Raw genomic sequence first — 24,306 nt, 5'->3', positions numbered from 1 at the left:
ATTGCAATTGTATTAGTCCTTCAAAAATAAGTCTGTTCGATTGTATCTTTTTTATTGCAATTGTCCATTTGGATTACAGTCTGTAAGAGTTAATAAGGTAGCAGCTTTTGTTTAGCCAGTTCAGACTGACAATGATACTAGTAAAGTAAATTGTAAAAAAACAGGGCATCTTTCCCGTGTAATCTAGACTTCTCCATGTGACACTTAAAGCTAGATGAGCAGCTTAGGACCAATCCTAGCCCCCTGCAGTCAGAAGCAGGTTTGTTATCGGCATAACTGGGGTGAGAATATTGCCCACTCGTCAGACAAGAAATATAAGAACAAACACATTTGCCTTTTACCTTGTAACGGTCAGATCTTGCAGTCTGGACATTGCTGAGAGTTTTAGCATGCAAGGACAACTGGGTTTTATTTGCTTATTCATTCATTTACTATAGACTTTTCAATGGTATACACACTGCTCTGAGCACATTAACTATGTCTGTAAGCTATTAAAGACTGGGATCACATGGATTCTTCTGGAAATGATATTTTGCTTAAGATGGGCCTCATCAAATGAGAAACCAATCAAGAGAGACATTCACCATGCTCTGAGTGAGGTAATCTGGCTTCTTAGATAACAGAGCTGTTACAGACCGAGGCAGCCTCCGTAAATAGATGGGAGACTGCATACAGGAATAAAGGCTTGCTGTTGCAGATCTCACATTCATGACCTCAGCTGACTGATCCCCAGTCTATAAAAATTATGTTACATGGTGATTATACGTCCTCAGAGGATAACTGAATATTTGAAAAGAAAGCAGTTTACTAAACCTTCCCTCTCCTTCTCCCAGGAATTTATAACAATACAATCCAAACTTGTATGTAACGCAACTTAATGGCATCGGCTCAAAGCAAGAGAAAATCCAATGCAGATATAAATAATCATGAAAAGCATCCCCAATCAAGAATCTCAAATCAAACAATGCATGGAAAGTCTACAAACACAAAAGCTGTTTAAAGTACCTCAGTGGCTTTGAGGTGACAGCTCTTATTCATACAGCTGATAGAGCAGGAAGTTTTCACAGGAGCCTGAAACATAGATTCAGCCTCTTGCAAGGATAGTAAGTCTCTGTTGTAAAGAGAATGGAAGCCTTTCCTTTCTTAGTTTACCCCAAATTTCGTCAGCCTGCTTGACTACATGCTGAATACTCCACAGATAGACTGCAGAAGTGCAGATAACAAAATTATAATGCTCCTTCTCCCAGTTAAGTAAACCAAGCTATCAGCTTAGATTCATAAGTTTTTATAAATACTGTCATATATGTGTAATAGAGTTTCTGCAGGCTGGAGTTTAGGAATGAACTTTCAAAACTGGATATAGGATGATAATCAACTACCTCCTTCCTAAATACGGCTCAGATTCCAGGGGTGCTGAATATCCACTGGCATATCTTATCTGGAAGCAACTGAGTTTTCTTCTAAAATCCTCAGGCTCCTCCAGAAATTCCCAACAAATGAGGCAGGCCTCACTGGTCCGACATGAGCACGTTGCAGATGAGGTGTGGAGCTCAGCATGATCCACGCTGTCTCTGCAATATGCCAGCATGGGCATTTTTGCACTGTGCTTCTAAAACTGGAGCTGGAGGATGCAGCAGGAGCAGCCCCTCAGCCATGAGCAGCTGGACCCAGCGACGCAGTGCATATTGCCAGTTTTCTGAAGCATGGCTCAGACCCAGTGTCTGAGAACTGCGGCTCCAGGCTGAATTGAAAGTAATATTTAGAGTGGAATAATATTTCAGAAGTCTCAGATGTATGGTTCTTTGACCACACTTTTATTTTCAAAAGGCAGCGGGGAGTGCAAACGGTACAGACCCAGGAAGGATAAAGTACAAGGATCCCAAACTATGAGGAAGACAAAGATGATTGTTCTACAGGCATCACTCGAGTAAATAAATTTATAATACATTACCATGTGGCAATTACTTCTGGGCAGCTATATTTAAAAATACTCAGCACCATCAGGGCTTTCTACTGAACAACCCAAAATCCATCTACTTACACCTCATAGACTGGGAAAGTTTGGTATTTTACTCCTGTTGCTTTGTATTCAAAGTTATTTGCTCACTAATAGGGCAGATGCTAATTATGTGGGTCTCTAAAACTGCTGTATCAAAAGGGTTGATCTCTGGGGTGAATCTGTACAGCTCCATTAAAGGTCATGAAATCACACCAGCTGAAGATGTGCCCTACACTAAAACCACTGACTGTAAATAAAGCCTAAATATGGAGTAACTTTGTGCTAACAAGGCAATTAGCCCACTCTGGCCCTGCTTCAGTTGGTAACAATTACAATTTCACTACTGATCTTCAGAAGCCAGGTGGATTTTATCCACAGCACATGTAACTTCACATCGTAAGTCTCCCACTGAAAGGGGTGAGATTATTTGGGTGTGAAGAACTATACAAGGGCAACTGCTACTATCTAGTACAACTGGATGATGATGGGGCACCATGTTCAGCAAAGTTTATGTCTTACAGGGAATGGGAAAGTTGTTTAAGCAATCTATTATCATTTAGGTCTCAAAAGAGTCATTTAAACTGCAGAAGACAGGAGTTTGTATTTTATATACAAATTGGACTTGTAGCCTCTTCCTATCTATATTATTTAACACAGCATTTAATATATATTCTCATGTCAGTGAATGAGGAGAGCAAATACAACAGCTTACCAGATATGCACTGGAATTTTATTAATTTTATCTTAGCTTCCCAGGCTTATCAAAAAGATATATGTACCTCAAATATTTGATATTTTGTAACCTTTACATAATACTGATACTCTCATGAATCCCTCTGACTTCTATATACACATAACCAATGAAAAACTACAGCAAAGGAAATTAAGATAAAGTATTTGTGAGAGCTAACATATAAAACTTAACCTGCACCTGAGACAAATTAAATTCTTTTTAAAACAAAAGTCAAAATTACTGTTAAAAATTTGTTCTGTCATTTGCTCCCAAATACAAACCTCAAATGACAGAATATGCAGAGCTTATTTTGCACATAGTTTTTACCCATTAACAACTCTACTCCAAACTAAGTAGCACTGGGACCATGCTTGCTCCCAGTTCTGCAGCATGCACTCTAGCAGTACACAGTCAAGTATGTTTTTAAATGTGCCTATGTCTCTATTTATAGGACTTCAAGAACAGGGAGTAACGTGACACATTTTCCATGTTTGAAGAACAAAGCCTAAACTTTCTACTGAGAGGATATTTCTCATAAAAGATGCCCTGATCCTTGTCTTATAAAAAGGTTTTATTTTTCAATAGAAAAGTATATTTAAAAACACAATTATTTGCTAAAAGCAATATAAAACTCTCCAGTTTTAACTTCATAAAAGTTTAACAAAACATAAATATTGTTTACCACTTACATTTCTATATACAGACCTTGCATTAGATAGTTAAATAGGTAGAGAGATAATAACTCAGAAATGAATGGCACACGACTACATGAGATTCAAATTCCATGTCACACTGCACAATCACAGGAACACAAGGAGCAGCTTAAAATCCTCAGTCACTGAATTCTGCTTTGTTCTCTTTACAGCTATGTTCCTCTTTTCTCTGCAATAATGCACCAGTTTCCATGGTCATAGCAGGAAGAAAGTATCTGAAGCTCAGGCACGTTCTCTTCTACCAGAGAGCACAGTTCCCCTTCCCGAAAAACATGATAATAACGCATGAAGGCTTTTGTATCCAACGTGGCATCAGTTTGGTCCCCAACAGACACTGCTGAATCCAATGCAGAGTCAGTGGAGTCAGTTGTTGAAGTTCTTTTGAAAATCTTGCTAGCATTAGACTTACCAGCACCATCTTTATTACAGCCGCAGCTGTAGTCCCGGTCTTCCACTGAGCCATTTATAAATGAAGCTTCTTCACTCTTGCTCTGAGCTACACTTTGGTGTCCTCCATTTAAACTTAAACCCTTCAGTGCATCTGTGGCTGGTGACCACTCTGGTTTTTTGAGAGGCAGGCTTTCTACGAACACATCATCATCATCCAAACTTTGTTCTTTTAACAGTGCTCCATGGTGACCCAAATCCAAACTGCAGTGTCGCGAATGCTGAATGGGTACAGTACTGTTTGCCCATTCTTCTTCATTCTTCAGAGGCTTCATTTTGTCAGTTTGCTTTCTAAGGGCTGATTCATCAAGGGATCTGGAGAAAAACCATGAGCGGAAAGATCTTCCTAGAGCACTGTAAAATCTGTTTTCTTCTTCAGAAATTTTCATGCAGCAGGCTCTGGATAAGCAATGGACTGTACTGTGGGAATGTTTTGAATCGGTTTCTGGCTGCAGATTGGTTTGGTAGCTGCAATCAGAGATGACTAGCTGTGCAGGGTGTATGTCTTGGCTTTTCACAGCATGCACAAACTCACCCTTATCTCCAGATTGATTTGATTCTGAAAAATGCCGTGAGCACAAGGCCTTGTTCCAAGGAACAAATACGTCTTGCTTCTCAAAGCGACGATTCTTTTGTTCCATAGCCCAAACATAAATCATCATCTGGCCTCCGGGTATCAATACCCTTGCCATTTCCTTTATTGCTTTGATTCTTCTTTGTTTAGTTGAGAAATGATGGATCACTGTGAAAAAGGAAAGGCATTATGTATTGAATATTAGCAAGGACATAGCATTTTTGTCTTCAACCTGTTCTACGTGTTTAGTCATTTTAGTTGCCATATCCCAAGTACCACTCACTGCAAGTCAGCAGCAGTGCTGAATTTATTGGTACCACAGTGCAAGTTTACCCCAGAATGATCTCTTTTACATTTATGTTCAATGGATAAAAATAGGAAAATCCCAAAGAAGGAAATTAATCTCATCTCAAAATAGAGATTCAAGAAAACTCAGGCATATAAGCTGGAGGTTTCTATTTCTCTACATCCCCCATAAAAGATTGTAGCATGACTAGCTTTCACTTAAAAGCCTGGCCTTTAGGTGAGTTAGGTAATATTAAGGTTGACTTTAGGTTTTGGGACACTTTTCTGACTTATCTTACTGAAAACAGAAAATCTTTTCACCATGTAACAAATACAGAAAAATGTAATATCAGTAAAAAGATACTCTGTATTTTTATATCAGTACAGTTTCAAAAGAGCTAGTGAGAAAATTTAGACGAAAGTATTTTCCATTGCTTTAGTTTTGTAGAAAGGTATTGCCTTTATAGATTGTTTTGGAGAAAAAAAGTGAGAAGTATCTCAGTCTACACTGCATGTCTGAGAATGATTATTTTTTGTTACATTATGTTATGCTGTTAAAAAATAAAAAGTCAAATTCAAAATAAAACTATTGATCGCTATATTTGAATTTTCTTTCCAGGATAATTTCCACATTTTCAAATTTCACTGCAATGTGAAATGAAGCTATGGTTCCAGTTTTCCACACTGTTTCTATCTTCCTATTCACCTGAAGGAACCAATTTTAATAGGCAGAGAATAGCTAAGTCAGCTATTTTCTCTCTAAACTCTCAAAAACATTAACTTGTACTGAGATTGGTCATGTTGGTCATGTTGTTCTATATATCATCAGTCCTAGATTTCATTCAAATCAATGACGTAAAGAGGACTGATTCCATAATTTATTTCAAGTGGACTTGGAGCCAGCCACTTCTACATGCAAAACATTCAATCTACCCATATAACAACATATAATAATGGCATATGTTCTTAGCTGAAGACATCTCCATACCTTCATAAAAATTAGATTATGTTTATACGTGCTGCTTGACAGTAGCCAATTCTACTTGTAGAAATAGTGTTATTTCAACGCTGCAGTTATGGAAAGTATGTCCAACTAGCCCCACCTTTATTCAAAACAATGATTAAATTACCAGGGGGAAAAAATGTAGCTTTTTTACCACAAGCCAAGAAAAGCATTCTTGACAGTGGATATTAACTAGGCCCTCACAAGCAGCTGAGAACACAAGACAGCAAACTCTTGAGAAGAGCTCCCCAGTCTGTATGGTCAGTGTTTATTTCCAGCTACTCCTAACTCTTGTCAATATTTTCTTGAACTTTGCAAAAAAATATAAAATACTATTTCAATTTCTTTAACAAGATGGGGGGAAAGGAGCTGATATTTTCCCTCATACTGGAGTTAAGCCATATATCACCACAGAACCTCCTGCAACACAATATCAAAACTCACAGAGAGAGTATAAGCATGTGAGCTTAGTTCACCAGAAGGAAGTGCCAAACAACCAACAGAATCTGTGCAAGCTCTATCTAAGCAATTCATTTAATGGGTTAAATATTCTTCATGGTTAAAATTATATAATCACTCTGGTGGTTCTGCAGAAATATAAATCCTATAAACAGGATTATTCTAGCAAAGCCAAGAAGAGTATTTGACTATGTACATAAATACTTGCTATTCTCTGGAATGGGATGAAAACCACTTTATTTAGAATTAGATGGACACAGGTATACCATGTCTCTATTCAAGAGGGATTGAAAACCATTGTTGTTAAATGTACAGAAATATCACGTGAACTTTTAATCTTGTCAAACCTATAATCAGTTTAAACATTAGATAGGTATGCTATCCTTCAAAGTCAGCTGATCTGATAGCACTGAAATTATGCTACAAGACCTGAAATGTGGATAGGGCTCACTGGTTAACTAGCCAACATGAAAGCAAAGTAATATAGATACTGCTTGCATATTATTCACCCTTTCTTTTACCCTACATATGTGAAAAATACATTTAAAAATACATTTCTATCATAGTTCAAGTAGTTCGTTAATTGCTACCAATAATAATTATCATGCTTTATATTTTTGCTGATACAGTGAAACAGCCTGAAAGAAGTTCAAGCAAGAGTAGAGCTAAAAATGTAGACTGTAACTGGGTACTTTAACTATTCCTCATCTACCCTTTTCCAGTTTATACTTTTCCAGTTTATACTCAAATTATGAGTGATATTTTCAAAAAGAGAGGTCAGAGGAGTTAAGATGCTGAAAGGCTTCACTCATTTTAGACAACAGGCATTTGCATGGCTCTAAGTTCTTATTTCATGACTATTCTAAGAGCAATTTGTATTCATCATATATAATAGTTAACATGATTCAAGTTCTGCTACAGAGAAAGCAAGTTTTCATTTCAATGCATTTGCTGGTCAGAACAGATCCTAAGGAGGAACCAAGAGTTTATATTGATCACCTAATCTGTTTAAACTGCGAGCAGCCATGTTTATATTAGTTTTTACTTGTTTAAAATGCATGCTGGAAGGAAATCCTTTCTCCACAGGGTGAACAAGACCACATATAAACAAACAAATGATCCACATACTTCCCTGGTCAACAGTGCCTCTGTGCAATGGAACTAATTTATTTTTTTTCATGTTTACTACATTCATTTCAGTAATATCTGTTGTGATTCTAAGGGAATTGTTTCAAAACAAATTTAACTGAAATGAAGACACACGGAAAGAAAAGGGTCCAAAAGAATTTGCATTTGCTGTGGGCCAGAATGCATATATGTTGTCTTACCTCCAATGGAAATGACTGCATTGAAGCACTGGTCCCTAAAGGGAAGGTTAAGGTTGTCACATACCAGAACTTCATCATCTTTCTTCCTTGCAATCTCTACCAATGGTCCACAGTAATCACAGCCAAGATTATACACCTGACTGTTGACACTGAGATACTTTCCAGTTCCACAACCTAAAGAAAAGAATACTAGATCAGAAGTTGTATGTTCCAAACACTTGCTATCCCTCCCAAAGCAATGAAAATAATGGGGAGGCCCTCCTAATTCTAAGGTTTCCTGGAAAACAAAATGAGAGCTTGCTCCTACTAGCCTAACTGCTTCAGGGTTCATTTGGGCTGTTTGAAATTACATGTTCACACCGTTAGGAGTGTAACAGTACCAACATCACCACAAAAATACTAATTTCACAGCCCTGTGTAATATCAGATTATGTGCATTTCTTTGGGGAAGAAGAGTAAGTGCAGGTGGGAGGAGGAAGGAGTGGTCCTCTGCAGCCACTATTGCATATCTTAGAGCAAAAAACCAACCATGCTGCTTCATATTGAGCCTTTATATAGCCTGGTATCTTGTTTCCAACAACAAGCATAAATGGGCACCCAGGAAAGAGTAGGAACAGGGTAAACATTATGACCCTTTTCCTCAATACCCTTCCAGCTTCCAGCTACTTTCTATTGAGGGGTTTTCCTGAAGCTAGTGTGTTTTGTCTTTTTAGTGACCTGCAATAGACCTCTCTTCCAAGTACTTCCCCAGTCTTTGCTAAACCCCGCACAGTACCTCTCCAGCACATCCCATTTCTCTCCAAGAAGTCCTAAACCACAGCTGTCACTGACACAAGTCAGGGGGACAATTTTAACTTCAGATACAGACTTGAAAATAACCGCGAATCATACACATTCCTGCCACGTTGCAGGCACGTCCTCTTTCTGTCTTTGTGCTAATGCATTATAATGCGTGTAAATGTAATGAACTGTTCCAGAATGTCTTCCACCTAAAAGTATGTCTTCTCAAGGACTGTGCTGTACTAAACTGACATCTTTCAGAGTGTTCTTCAATACCATATGCATAACAGGCACTTTTCAAAATTAGATTAGGAAACATTCACTGTAGTTATGGGTCAGTAGTGAAGAATAATTTCTGAAAGTTGACAGCCAAGCAACGGGGTAGCAGCTTGGCAAAGAGAACCATCTCAGTATTGGTAATTCAGTTTAAAGGCCTGGAGTTATCTTTAGAAACATCACTGCTTCTTGCAGCACCGCTGCTCTCATTGATGTTAATGTGCACCATTATCTGGAGAGACAGCACAGGAAATGTTGGAGAACAGCACAACACTTCAGTGGGGAAAAAAGAGTGTATTTCTAAAGCAGAAAGCAAGCACTATTCTTTGAAGTAACACTTGAGAGACATGGAAAAGATTAATATTGTTAATGCAGTTCAAGGAACATATGCAATAAAACATGACGCTCTGCATGTTAGAAAGTGTAAGTTTTAAAATTAGTATAAAGTATTGGTTACTGTGTTTGCAGAAGAAACACATTTAGCCAAATGTACATTAATTTAGAAGATTCAGTTGCTTAATACATGGCTTTTGGTGGAGTGCTTTTTAATCACAGTGAGTTTTTGGAAGTATAGGGTCCTCTCTGGAATGAAGCTCAATACTGACAACAATCTAAGTACTCTAAAAATCTACATTTGCAGGAGATTCACTTTGAAATGAGTCATCAGGAGGTGGATTCCTTCATGAAGCTGTTCACAATGGCCATGCTATTGTCATTTATTTTGATGAATGAACAATAATAAGGCAATTACACAAAATGATATTTTATTTGCTACCATTACCATGCTTCATGTAAAGCTAGCAAACAAAAATATTTTAATGAAAGGTGGTCTTAAACAGAAAAGGAAATTACCAATTGAACATCTCATTTTGAAAATTTTGGTGCCACTAGGCAACCCTCCTCCCAAAATACATACCAAAAATAAACACAATAGTCAGATTCCTGTAGATCTTATTAAACCTAATAAAAAGAGGTAACTTGTGTGCCTTGATGGGAATATTCTTATTGGCAACTGTAAGCATCTACCTCCTCTCCAGAGGTATCACATGCATTTAAATTATTTCAGCTGAAACTGTAACAAGGTGATCTTAAGCTTTCAGCAACCACTGTGATGCCTGCTGATAAAGCCTCAAAGGACTTCAGCTAAGCTTCAAATGACTTCTATTGCGGTGACAAAAAATTTTGGCTGAGAAATATCACGTTAAGCTAGCTGTTGAATGAGTGTATGCCATAGGATATTTCCTGAGATTATTAGTGAAAACGGTGCAGACATATAAAAGAAGATACATATGCAAAATAACAGCAATCAAGTATTTTTGGGGTACTGCTCAACAGCAGCAGCAGAATTATATATTATCTTTTGATTATGGCCTACAACATCTTCAAAGAATGGTTTTCTCTGGCAGAATAAGGCAGATGCATAATTTATTGTGTACATTTATTACACTTCGCTGCATAAAAGCGTTTTATTAGTCTAAACAGTGAGGAAAATCCAGTGGTGCAAAGGAGCACCTTGTTATGCAATGATGTGCTGTATAGCACTAAAGACACAACACAAACACAAAGCAAACACACCAGGGTCTGGAAACCCCTAAAAAGTCTGGAGATGCAACAGAAAATCAAGATATAAATTGAACATGTAGGGAAGACAAGGCCATAGCAGGAAAATGAGTTTTTGGTGTCTGTATTAAGGATCATAGGGAGATTCTCAGATCATAACTTTTTTTTTTTTTTTTAACAGTGATCACATCAGATTCCTCTTATGTTAAAGCCTTGATAGGAGGATTTTTAGAACAAATGAAAAGCATTAAATTGCAGACCAGCAGTACTTAAACCAAGAGATCTAAAGAAACTGAAATATGAAATAATTGAGCCATTAACACCATTTTTTTAAAAGGGTTCCAGGGGAATGACGGACCACTAAGTCTGTGGGGAAACTAGTAGATTAAGGGTTAGCTCAATCAAAATAAGGCAAAAATCATATTTACTGGTTACCTGATACACTTTCAAGGAAATAAACCAAGGGATATATGGCATCTAATATGAGTTTAAAAACAATTTTAAAACAAGCCTTAAACCAAACTTAAACAAGTTTTAAAAACAATTGCTCTGAAGGATACATATGATTAACATATAAACTAACGAAGTCTATAGACAATCTTTCACACCACCCCAAGGAATGGCTTACCTATGTCAGCAACGAGACTGCCAGGCTTTTGCTCCAGCAGAAAGTTTCGAACACGAGGCCATGCTTTGCTCTGCAGATCATTAAAGTAGGCAGCTGTATTTTCATACACACTATGCACGTGCTGCTTTTCTAGCTGGGTAGCCTCATGTTCCATCCTGAAAACATAATCAAGAAAGATTCTGTACACCAAAACACAAACTGTTGTAGCATAGACTTTACATTTTACAGACATGCGTAATTCAGGACCTTGTAAGTTTACATTCATAAAATCATTACACCCATCTAACAGCCATTATATTTATAAAATGATCTTTACCCAAAGGATCTGATTTTATTTCGTGAAAGTCAAGAAAAAATGTGAATGTATCATCTTGCCTGAGGAGCACTATATAACTTCATGTGCCTATTCAATAATATGCACATTCCTAAATAAGTTCATCAATGTAGTAAAAGCTTATCCGGTGCAAAATGGAGCCTGTATTCAGGAGGAGTGGAGAATGATTAAGAACAGGAAGTTAAGAACAGACTTTCCAGTTGTAGCTAAGGTGAGCAGGTAGGCAAACTATTAGTATGTTATTTGAAATATAGCCTGGACCCTGAAACCAAAGCCCCTAAATCACACATGAATTATTTGTGGTTTATCTACCCTCTAGAAATGATGAGTTGGTTGAAATTTTTCAGCAACAAAACCATGATTTCCCTGCCCCCACTCTGCTATCTTAATTTCTTAGCAAAGTATTTCAGTTTAATGGTTCACTTGAAAAGTGGTATCTTCTTAGACTTTTAATATTACTCCTAAACTCATGTAAAACACCAAGTGGATGCAGACACTGAATCCCTTTATACAGAATCTTACATCTTCCTTAAGATTTCCCCTCATCTAAGCACCAACCAGGTCAGACTTTAGTACCTGATGGAGGTTGATGAGATTACATTTCAAAGTGTTAAGGCATTCCTCAAATTAATTCAAATTGCCAGTTTATTCAGGAAATATTCCTTCCCATTATTAAAATAGAACTTATTTAATTGTCCAAGTACTCAGCAGAGATTAAAGCCTGTTTCCAAACTTCTTCCAAGAAACTAAGCGATATACTACCACAATGAAATTATAAAAGGGACTCCTTTGGCTGCATTTGAAAATGTCAGAAGCAAAGACTTTAAACACACAAGAAGTTCTTATTTTGCTTTCCTTGATTTTCAAATAATATACATTTTCTAATCATAATAAAAAATGTTTCTTTCTGTCACCTTTACTGTTTAAATAAGTTATTATGAGAAAAGATTTAAAATAAAATACTGCATATAATAACAAATAATGGGAGCTCTTCAAAACACCTGTCTTACAAGCACAATCTTTTTAATTTAGAAAATGCGAGTTAATCCCAGTGACGGCAAAAAAAAAATTTAATGTACTTCAAGTTAAGTGTGTGTAAGTGCGTACAAGAGTAGTATGTAAGAGTTGATCCATTTCACTGGTTTTACGTACTCTGCTATGTAAGAGGTCAGGCCAAATTGTCACAATTGTCACAGCCTATTCTGACTAGTACCTATGAATATCTCTCTTCAAAGCATTTATGTTCAATGTTTTCACATTCCTTACTTTCTTTTTTTCTGGCATGATCCACAATTTTCTTTTATGATGCATTAGCTCACCTTTTAGTAGCTGGAAAAAAAAAATATATATAAAATTCAGTAACAGTACACTGAATTCCTAGTAAGCACATTTTCAGTGTCATCTTGAGGAGTGGAAAACTATAACAGACTGAACAACAGAAGTAGTCAGTATTGAACCACAGACTTGAAATGGTATTACATGTGCCAGAAGTTACTCAATCAGAACTTTTCTCAGAATTCCATTTCAAGTTATGTTGTCAAATAAGATGGGTTAGTTGCAGTAATTTCAAATAATTATTCCTTAGAGTTAAAAGTCCATTCTTTTTTTCGTATTTGACACTTAAATAAAACAAACTGGGTGTTTCATGTCTGCAGCTGTCTTTCTTCTCTGTCTCAAACATACTCTATTTTGTTGTTGAACTGCCTAGAAATCCTCTACTTATAAGTAGAAATTCCAAAGACTCACAATCATTTATTTTATTTTGCCATCTGATATGCTCCTTGCTCTAGTTTGTATTTCATGTTTGGTTACTATATGGTTCAGTGTTTCCAAGTGTTTTTATCTTTCCACTTGAAGCCCTTTGTTCAATCTTTGCAGTTTTTAAAAAGAAAAAAAGGAGAATGTTTTCAATCATTCATACTGAATTCCAAATGCTACAGTTTATGCCAACTACAGAAGTAGCTGTCTGAACTGAAGGTTAATTTGAATATTTTAAATAAACACAAAAGCCAACTTGGACTGGACTTAGAAGATGGTAAGTATTTTCCCATTGATACAATGCTATATCATACTTTTCCTAAAATGTCTTTACTGAATTCCAATGTAGGCTGAAATTTGGCTTAGTTTCCTACTGAATCACAAGACCATCAAGATTTTCCTTTAACTTTCTCATTCACTGGGACTGATACTGAATCTTCTGCTACATGGGACATGCTAGAGACTCATGTATTACAACACTGTATTCGAGGTTATTATTTTTAGATATCCTTAATAAACTTTGTCAAGATAATAATTTGGTTATAATCTTAGAATAACAGTAGTCTACTAAAATACAAATTATTCCATTTACCATTTCATTACAATTTCCATTCCTGCTGATTGTTTATATTTTGTAGATAATTAAGTCACATGATGAAATTAGACTTGCCAATTTGACTTTCCAGTCAAGATCCATAACACTATCAGGTTTTACTTTGCAGCACAGCAGGGAAATGTCCTAGCAATAAACCTCTTCATTTCAATGTTTGCGAAAGGCAAGAAACCTGTGGAGTCTGGCCTGGCCTGCAGCGGTACTAGTTTCACACAAGTCTAATGTCACTGAAAACATCAGAAACTTACAACTATGTAACTTTACCAGCCAAACTCAATAGCTCTATTTCTCTTTATAAACAAAACCAACCATTACAACTTTTTTTGCCTTGAAAGTACCAGACACTGTCTCTGTTGCACATAAATTGTAGAAAATGTTCACTTCATCCAACTTCTGGATTGTAACTTCCAGGATAATTGCAAAGTCTGTTTTGCAAAGGAGGAAATTAAAATCCAAGATGTCCAGAAATCCCACTGCTTCACTATCTGCTCCAGTTCTCATTTAAGTTACCTGGAAGCTGTCCGACAAGCCAGCCAGAAGAAGAGCAGAAGGTGGTAATTATGGGCACACTTTCCCCATGCTCAATTCTGCTTTTCTTGTGCAGTAGCTTGTGCTCCTGTCAAAGGGTTCACGCAGAGACTTGGTGCAGAGTAGGGAGCGCGCAGGAAATGGGCACCCAGCTGTTCAGTCACTCTGCAGCAAGTCTTGACACGTCCCCAAAACGAGGATGCAGCTTAAGAAATGTGAGACTCCTGCAAACAAGCAGTTTGGATAACAAATGAGGAGCAGGATTCTCTTCCCTTTCAATGCTTCCTGCTCATTGAGGGTCATTCGTGAGACTACAACAGGCCCTTGTTGCAGCTGATCTATGACGTGAGAAAACTGGATGAAAGTTGTAGTGTCATTTCTCTTGAACTTGCAGGGAAATGGATCACCAGTCCATCACATGTAACTGTGGTATACGAACAAATCTGTTTGAAAGTAAATAGGTTATATTCCATTGACTCTTTCCTACATTGTTGCTTTCCTTCTTTGTTAAAAAAAAAGGCAAAATAAAAAATAAACTAAAATATTACAGCTTTCCAGGAGGTAAAAGGAATTGTACAAACATATGATATCATATATTTTCATAGCTACACATCTCACTAAAAGTTCCCTTACTCCAAGGTAATCTAATTTCTTCCTTTTCCATTAACATTTTGAAACCTTTTAGATAATTAACTTTTCAAGAATACTGCTTTAAGGAAAATCATGTTGCTTGGACATTTGCTATCACTGCTGAAGTAATAAATACATTTAAATATGTGACCTTGAAATGACAACAACCAAAAATTAATCATCCCAGTTTCCAACGTTTTAAAAAGTCAGGATTATTTTTATTTGGAGGGTTTTTTTCCAGACTTTTTTTTAATTTGTTCTTGAAAGTGTCTGACTTGCAATTTTGACTAACTGTATTAAATACTTTATCCTCAAATGGACAGAACAGTTGCTGGCTCCCAGACGCAAGGGGTGCCCTAACATTGAAGCACAGGAGGTAGTGTTCAGACCAAAAACTCTGCCTCTGCCACAGCCTACCCAAAACTTTCCACACCTTCCTGCAGTTCTCCTGAATCCCTTGCAGCCCTCCTCATCCACCTCAAGTTATCCCTCCCATTCACCTAAGATTTTCACATCTTCCTCCGACTACCTTAGCATGTGCTATGTCACCACCACTATTTTCATTTGATGTATAATACTGTGAAGTCTTGCCCTGGCTCATGTTCAGTTCCTCCTTGCCTCTGTTTCCAGGCCAGTCACAATACCCGGAACACATTCCAAACTTCTTGTCAATGGCCTCTTGGAAGCACCCTGTGATTTTCACGGTAGTCATCAAATCCTGCATTGCTCCTATTGGTCTTCAAATCAATTGCTCTTGATTAATTTGAGTCACAGGCTTTCCTTTTGTCTTCTCTCTTGCAACTGCCTATTTTCTCTCACCCTTTCATGAGCAGCAGGAATTTACTCAACTCAGTTTGAGAGTCAGATATGCAGGATTTCAGTCTATTAATGAGGGCCCCGCTTAGTTACACTTCACACACTGATGGGAGTTCTCAATCCTATTTTGGATTAGGAGAACTCCTACTTCAAAGATCTAGGAAATTCAGCAGAGTTGTGTCTCTCTATGTTCCTACAGCATGCAGTAACATAAATCTTGGTTACGCATGCAACTCCAGCTATGGATGCAATAACCTAATTAATCACTGGCCTTAAATCGAACAGTATAAACCACAAGGGCCAGGCCTATGTCCCAGCAATAACATGTGCAGCTGTAGCTGATACTGACAGTGAGGTAAAAAGTGAGGTAGTCCAATTTGCATTCTCTCCCTTCGTCTACAGAACAGGGAGAACTATCTATACAGGGAGCAATACTTTCAGGTTACTTCCAACTTGCTTCAGACTTGCCAGTCTTTTCACTCAAATACAAGTAGCCATGGAAAGCTAAGTGTACAGCCCTAATGGTCATCTATAAACCACAGTCTTTTTTTCCAAGCAAATACAAAAATTCAATTAATCTCCAACTGCAAAACCTCATTGCAGCCCTTCTCAAAAACAGACCTAAGATTTCTTTATTAGAACTTTGTTTACTCTTGGGATTGAATTTATAAATCATAGTAACAATGTCCATTCTGATTGACAGTGCTTTCTCATTTCATTAATGAAGGCAACAAATAGGAGCATGATGACATACTAAATTGCTTCCAGATATGAATCATTACCTAAAGCAGCTTTATTAGTAAATAAAAGATAATGAAACAAAATAATAGGAATCCTGCCGTGAATAGTTAAACTAGCTGCAATGAAAGTTTAGTAAGACAAGATTATTTGCTTACATAAGGCTAACAGCTCCGGTAATTAATTTCACCCACACATGAACTGTTATAATGCCATGAAAATTCTCAGCCTGAAATCAGAGCAAGGGGACCTCTGTGCAGCATATCTAAATTCTTACAGAGCTGAAGTCCTGATTCAGGACCCTTCCTCCAGTAAAATTTGGAGTGAAGTGAAAAACAAAGAGCCAAGACACTTTTGACAAGAATCACTGTTATTTGAAATGCTCACTGCAAACCTAGCATTTTAAAGTAATTTCATTAATTGAAATAAAGTCCCTATTGTTTTATTTTTTCTTACTGAAAAACAGAGAGAACCTTGCCCTAATGAAAGATTGAAAGCACTGAGGCTGTTCTTTCAAGATCTTGGACTAAAGAAGTTTATGGTGCAAGCTCTAGGTACTCAGAATGACAACCATTCACCATCACATTCATTTTGTTAGCTTTATTTTCCAGTCCAGCCAAAACCTAGTACTATTCACTGAACATCCTAATCTTGGATCAGTTAATCATTTAATATTCCCCTTGCTGTTTTGCATTTAGGGTCATAGTCTACGTAGCTGAAAGGTTGCACTGTAAACAGATTCATTTGACTAAGTACATAAACTCCATTCTGTAGATAGGTAACATTCTGCTAAGATGACAATGGACAAACACGGATCCTTTGCCATTAAAAAACACTGAAAAGAGCATGCTCATGCAGAAGTTGCACAGTCCCTTTAAGTGTCTGTTCATCTTTACTATCACATCAAAACTCTTAAATCAGCTCCCAGCAAAGAGGGTCCCTTCCTACTGGGGTCCCACACACTCAAAAATCCCTGGTGCTAGATATGCACTGATGTGCATCTTCAGATCCTGTACAGAAACACTCTGTACAGACGTTAGAAAAGAAGGCAGGACCAGGAAAAATTTGGTCAGCTAAGCGAGAAGAAAAATCCAATAATAAGTGGTGCTGAGAAGACCAAAGTGTTTAGGTTTTTTTCTTCTTCTTCTTCACTATTCACGTTAATTGCCACCAGGCAGCCAATACATCAGTCACAAAGGGAAAAGAAATTAGGATGGAATGGAAAGAATAGGTTGGTGCTTTTTAAATAAGTTCAGGGTTTTCAAAACAACTAGTCTAATAAACAGTACTTAGGGAACTGATTGCACCAACCTCAGATTAGCCAGTCTCAGAGCCACCAGAAATTAGTTTTGAGAAACTGTGGGCAACAGGTACAATCCCCAGTCTCTTGGTATGCTCATAAACAAATGAGGGACAGTTGGTTAAGATGAAATTGCAGTAGAAGTTGGTACCATTTGGAAGAGAATATTTACAGTGTGGTTATCAACAATTCACTATCTTACTGGAAGGATAAGAGAAATTTGTTTGGAAGTCTGTTTTGGATGCTCCTCAGTGATTTCTTTGTATGATGGATGAGAGAGTAGCATGATATCTGAAGACAGACCAAACTGACAAGGGTTCAAACGCACTGGGTGATGGTATTAGAATTCAAGTGTTTTGACAGATTGAAAAAGACAAAAGCAAAGCATTTCATTTAGATAAGAATAACCAACTGCACAAATAAAGGCTGACGGAGGCAGGATGGGATGACTGGCAGCAGTTCTACAGAAGTGGATCTGGGTGCTATAACATTTCACAGATTTAACACCATACATGCTATGGTGTTATGGTGTTTTTTGCAACATACTGTGGCAAAAAAACCGAATACCAGCACACAGAAATAGGGCAGATACTTGCAAGTTACATAAAACTGTCCTTCTACTACTTTTGGCACTGCTGATATATCAGTTTGAGTATTATGTCTGATTTCAAGCAAGAACTATGTAGACCCACTGGAAATATTACAGAGGAGAACAACAATGATCAGAGATCATTGTAAATCTCTAAGAGATCAGAAATCAAGTAAACCTCTGGGAAAGATGTTAGTTTCTTAGATGGATCTTGTCCTCTCAGGACAAGAGAGGACCATCTTCTCATAGAAGAAGGGCTGTTGCAAAGTGGGAGGGTATAATCTCTTTTCCAAAATGAAGGGTAGACAAAAAATAGTGGGCTTAAACTACAGCAAGGAAGGTACAGGTGAGGCATTTTAAAAACAAGACAAAGGACAGAAAAGCACTGGAAACGATTCTAGACTGGGTAGGTCATGTAGCCTCCATCAATGGGGTCTTAAAAACCTAAGTTCGTTAAGCATCTGTCGGGAAATACACTGATGTAATTGATGCGGCTTCAGGGGAGGGAGATGAAGCCCTGACATCTAGACTTGTGACTCTGTGTGTCTATGACGTACAAAACTTCAGTTTTCCAAGTTATAAGCAAGATTTTAGTGACCTGCTATAGAAAAACAAAAATGAAAGGCTGAAAGACTGCTTCACAATGTTTATCTCTCTTTAACACAGGGGTTGTTTCTACAGCTAAATTAGTACAGCTATTAAACTAATTTCCTCCTGAGTTTCAGCAGGTTGGTTTGTTTCCTAAGAGCACTGCATCAGTATCTCAAACCCCTGACCATGCCACGCTACTCATAAGCTTTAAACGTAGCTATTTTCCCTCTTCGGTCACTGTATCTCTCAGACAGTTGTAAACAGTTATCTTGCCTTCTCTCCCCTATTTACTAGCAGTTAATGAAGCATTAAATATTTAGTACTTTTCATCCTCCCTGATGAATCAACCTAGGTGGGCTTTTACAAGTATTGTTGTCATTCATTGTATCCTCTCCATATGTCTGCATTCTTCATGCCAAACTGTAGTCATAGGAATATTTGATTTCTTAATGTCATCCTACAATTCTGGAATGATAGCTTTCTAAATTCCTTCTGTTTCCTCACACTCTGGGTTTGCATTTAGAGTACTTGTTCCAGAAGGACTAGTTTCAATTTATGCAGTATAATTCTCCTTTTTTTCCTGCCCATAGAGCTCATCACTGTCAGTACTTACATTGTACTTGGTGCTATATACAAAGCTTCCCCAATTAAAACAATTTACAAACTAACTTAAGTAAGACATTCAATTACTTGAAAATACATCTTCTGCTGAAACTTAATATCTTAGTGACAGAAAGATAAGCAGCACATTATCAAATACGATCCCAAAGTAAGGCTGTCAATGGTTACCTTTGATCCCAAGATTAAATATAAAATATTGTACAATCAATTACAGAAGTAGTAAGTGGATTCTCTTGATACCTTTTATAAACTACTCTTGATTATCACATGTTTATTATAGCTGAACATATAATTTCCTATCTTAAAATATTCATATTTGTTTTTAGTATACAAATGTATTCAGTGTTCAGTATATTGTCCAAATACAATTTTAAAGAAGAACGGGTCTTGTGGCAGACAGTATGAGTTATTAGTATTAGTTATATAGTTATCAAGTTATCCTCAGCAGATGACCGTCAGAATGAGAGCAGAGACAGTATCACATTTTTATTATCCTACAAAACTCAAAAATCTGACTGATTAGCTTTTATTTTTTGTAATTGTTAGTCATAGAAAGTCATGTATTTATATTTGCTTTCTTGAAAAAGAAATGGTGTCTCACATGTTTGTGAGGTTAGTGCTCAAAGACAAAAGGTTGAGTAATATCTAATAGTGATTGAGTGCTTACGCAGCTGACAAAGGCATCTGAAGATACAACAGTAATCCTATCAGGATTCAGAGTTAGAGTTGGACACAGAAAAATGGTATTATGTTGTTACTAAAAGGTCGAGCTGTAACCCTCCATGAAGTGTCTGGCCACTGCTACGGACACAGGTTCTTCCAGTCGTAGCTGTAGTAGACTGAGCAGTGTGAAGGCTCAGCATCCCTGTAGTCAAAATCCTTAGAAAAGATCCTTTATTTCCACAAATCACCAGAGTTTCACTGAAAGATTGTTTCCTTGTAAATGCTTTATAGTATGAGTGATACCTTTTTATATAACTTGATATTTCTAAGCCCTCTATTTTAAGGCAAAGAAAGGCTTTTACACAAAGAAATTTTTCCTATTCAGCATGGAAAGGAAAAGCTCCTTGAGGGAGCTGAAATTTCATAGAAACACCATTAAAGTTCTCCATTTAGAAAATATTTTTATACCATGGCCTGTTTAGATGTAATTTTTTTCTTAAAATCAATATTTTCCAGGAAATCATTGTATGATGGGGAATAAGAGTTGATACCTACAAAAATCAGTATCTGGAGCATCAATAGAAATACTTTCTTAGAAGAACTTTGGTCCATAAGTAATTAATTTTTCAGAAATGATTACATGTAGACCTGAATGTAAAGTTTTCTTCAAAATGGAATATTTTTTCAACAGCAAAACACGAGCCAAAATATAGAGTGCCTTTGGTCCAACTGTGTTACGCCTAAACTTTTCTGAGGAAAAAAAAATCAGGCAGGACTCTGTGTCACACAAGGTTTAGTCAATTACATAAAGCCTGGCTACGACACAAATATTTATTTTATTTTTCAATAGTTAGACTTTTTTTCTCCCAGTCGTTCAGTTGATAATTCTATCTCCATTTATGAAGGTACATACATAACTTTTGAAGAACCAGTGTCTTTACTGTTAAGCACTTTTTAACAAAAGGAGTTCATTTTTCATTTAAAAACTGTTTAAAAAATTACTTTGTGGCATATAAAAGTCCAAAGTGTTTTTTCAGTGTCTTTAGTCTTTACAAATTAAAGAGCTGTGCAGCCCTCAAGCCGTGGTTTCCTGCCACACAGGATTATTCTGTATCTATTATTACCTATAAGCATGCCCATGTAGATCCTGGTACTGCAAAGACACAGATATCTGCTTAACTTAGACATTGTAAATCATTTTACTGACCTCAGGTAGCCTATTAATAATAACTAAAGGCAGGAATTTGCACATAACTTTTTTCAGAACAGAGCCTTACGCTGTTTGTGCCGTCCCATATTCTGATTCATCCATCCAGAATGGATGGCAGAATACCTGCAAATCTGAGTGTTTGCATGGGAAGTGTTTATCATTTGTTCCTTGATGTGGGGCTGATTTCAAACTCTGAATTGGCTTTATACCTTCAGTTATGGATTAATGATTGCCTTAGAAAATGCAGAAAATTATGACGTTACTTGTACTTTTTCTTCTCACCAAGTTCAGTTTAGCATTATATGCATGTCTGAAAACGTGCATGTCTGAAGATCTCCTTGCCAGAGGCGATATTAAAATGCACAGCCACTGTTACCTACATGTATCTAATTTGCCCAAAATGCACATCTCCGCAAGTTAAACAATAGCAGCACCACTGAAATATCTCAGCGTGCAATCCATTACAAAACCACAACACGAGAAGGAAAACAGTAAATAAAAATACACTCGTTCAAAGAGACGCTCTATAAATAGCATATATAACTGAAATAAATATGTTGATAGACTAGACTGAAAGCAAATTACAAAAATGAAACCCAACCCCCCCGGGGTCCATTATGGGGCATTAAAAAGTCCCGAGAGGACCTTTTCTATTGCTCATGTAGAGACTGCTGCATGTTTTTCTTATCTGTTTCTTGAGTTTCGTGCTCAAAATCATAAACTCCAGAAGCACGCTTCACCTGAACAACTATATCAGCAGGGAATGTCATCCTGTGCACTACATCAACACAGCAGTGCTGCTGAAGTAATTCTGCTCCTTCTTTCTTGGCAAAAGAAAAGGAGCGGGTGATCCGACTGCCTGAGCTCTGGCTGCTCCCACTGACATTCAGTGGGAATGAAAAATCCCTTTACAAACATTCATTAAGCAGCGAACACTCTGCAACGCTGAGGGCTCTCTGTGGGTTTACAAAGGCAATACTTAGGTATTTCGAATTTTCTAGGAAAGGAAAAAAAGAAATTATTAACTATTACGGCTTAGGATTGCTCCAGATCACTGCTTAGGACTGTTTGCCAACGCACAGTGCGTACTTCATTTTTAATTAATCAGGCGACCTCAGAGAAACTTATTCTTTCTGTTGCAAATTCCCCCCACCTCTCTTAAAAACTACCCTTCCCAAAGGCTACGCCAAATTCAGCGCCAGCATCCGTGCTAGTTCCCAGCTCCGCAAGCCGCGGCTCCACTCAATTCAGATGGGGGAAGGGGGGGGGGGGTGGCTGGGGAACAAAACGAGTTAAATCTCGAAACCCTTCCGTCCCGGGGTGGCTCGGCGCCCCAGGGGCGACTGCCGGCTCGGCGTGCAGCGTTTTGAAGAGCCTCATCTCAACGTACAAAAATCCACCGCCGCCAGCCCTCAGCGGCGCTTTTTTGGGGTGGTTTTAGGGGGGTTTATTATTTTTTTTAGTAGTATTTCCCACACGCACACCTTTTTTTTTTTTTTTTTTCCCCTAAGGGTAACATGGGGCGAAAGGGGGGGGGGGGGCCCTCTGCATCCCCCGGCCACCTTCCCCCCCTCCCTTCCCCGGTTCCTTACCTGCACCCGCGGGGCGGCGGCGGCTGCATCCCGCCGCGGAGGCGGCGCTTGGCCGGGCCGGGCCGGGCCGAGCCGCGGGGGTGGCCCCCGGCGGAGAGGCGCGGGGAGGGCTTCGCCCTCCCCGCGCCTCTCCGCCGGGGGCCACCCCCGATCGATGGGTCCCGATCCCCCCCCCCCCTCCTTTCCCCCTAGTCAGCAGAAGGAGGCGGAGGAAAAAGGGCCGGGTTATCAATTCCCCTGTTAACTCTTCTCCTTGCGGTCTTGTCTCATCCCTTGGGCGTCTTCTGCGAGGAGATGAGGAGGAGGGTGGTGCTGATGGAGATGATGAGGATGGTGGGATGCTCCGTTAAGGGCGGAGGGGGGGGGGGAACAGCAGGGTCGCCGAGCTCCTGTAAACCGAGGTTGATGGGAGCTGTGCTGTCTCTGCTGGTGATAAAAGCGGTCAGGGAGGATTAGCCCTTGCTCATTTAAAGGTTAAGCTTAAAGCTAACCTTTGTGACTAGGTCCTGCCTGGCAAGGCTTCCCATCCCGAGAGTGTTGAGGGTGAATAATGTTTCTCCCCCCCCGCCCCCGTACTCCAGCACCGATTCCTGTTAAAGCAATCTAAAAATGGCAGATTGTTTCTATACTTTCATATATTTATAGGTGTTTATTAGACAAGTACACAGAAGCTCAGCCATGCGCCAGGACCCCGACACTATTAGTGCTATAAACATGAGCTGAAGAGATAGTCCTGTCCCAAGACCTTATAAATTATGTATAAGAGATTACAGACAGAGAAGAATGCGATGAAACAATATGACAGGCAGGGAACTCGGCACAGCATCGCACAAAGTACTGAAGGTACTGAACTACTTGTATGTGTTTACAATAAGCACTTTAATAGTGAACCAGGTAAAGGTCTTTACCATAGGGTCACAGAGATTGCTAATTATTCCTCCAAAGGTTATTTGTGATTTTTCTCCAAAGGTGAGAAAAAAGTAAAAGAAAAGGAAAGAAAACAAAGTCAGGAAGAAAGAGAGCGAAAAACAAGGAAACAAAACTTTCCAGGTTGAAGCAGAAGGGAAATAAGGAATTGAGGTCAGTCTCCGTGATATCATAGAGCTTCCTTCTTACAAAGGATCAGCTCTCATGTTACAAGCTTTACAGAGAGAGACAGTTGTAGATGAAAGCAAAAGGAAGGCATTAAGTTGCCTGATGTCTTGGAGGGGAAGTATCATACTGTATTTATAAATAATGCTGCACTGTCTCAGTAGACATTCTGGAAAACTGATGATTTTTTTTTCCATTTGTCACAAAACCTCTGCTTTCTACCTGCTTCTCTTGGAAGAAGGCCTCACCAGGCAAAGCCATTGTTTCCTCTCTACACTAGGTATTAAAAGATTAAACACTTTTCAGAGGATTATTTTCTATGGAGATGCTTGAGATGTAATCAGGAGCTAATAAATTACATCTTTGGTTGGTGAATTTGGTCTTCGCATAGAATTATAATGTTACCTTCAAACTGTAATGTTGTTTTAAAAAGTTTTCCAGCAGAA

The 24,306-nt window shown here is 38.2% G+C and overlaps 1 protein-coding gene across 7 annotated transcripts in view; it reads right to left on the bottom strand.

Moving 5' to 3' along the window:
- Positions 1 to 1,793: 1,793 nt before the first annotated feature.
- The window catches only part of TRMT9B (tRNA methyltransferase 9B (putative)), a 116,670-nt gene continuing 94,157 nt past the window's right edge, over positions 1,794 to 24,306 (bottom strand). For 6 of the 7 annotated variants that reach the window (XM_072861867.1, XM_072861865.1, XM_072861868.1 and 3 more), the window contains 3 exons: positions 10,786 to 10,940; positions 7,542 to 7,715; positions 1,794 to 4,634 (listed from right to left, as the gene is read on the bottom strand). In XM_072861867.1, coding sequence (XP_072717968.1) covers positions 3,598 to 4,634; positions 7,542 to 7,715; positions 10,786 to 10,939 — 1,365 coding nt within the window. In that variant the 5' untranslated portion in view covers position 10,940 and the 3' untranslated portion in view covers positions 1,794 to 3,597. Of the gene's footprint in view, positions 4,635 to 7,541; positions 7,716 to 10,785; positions 10,941 to 12,385; positions 12,450 to 24,306 lie in introns of those variants that run through there. The other variant, XM_072861871.1, reaches the window with a different exon arrangement.

The sequence above is a fragment of the Ciconia boyciana genome, chromosome 5, assembly GCF_034638445.1.
Source record: "Ciconia boyciana chromosome 5, ASM3463844v1, whole genome shotgun sequence".
NCBI classification, from domain to species: Eukaryota; Metazoa; Chordata; class Aves; order Ciconiiformes; family Ciconiidae; genus Ciconia; species Ciconia boyciana.
This window is presented reverse-complemented; position numbering and strand designations above follow the sequence as displayed.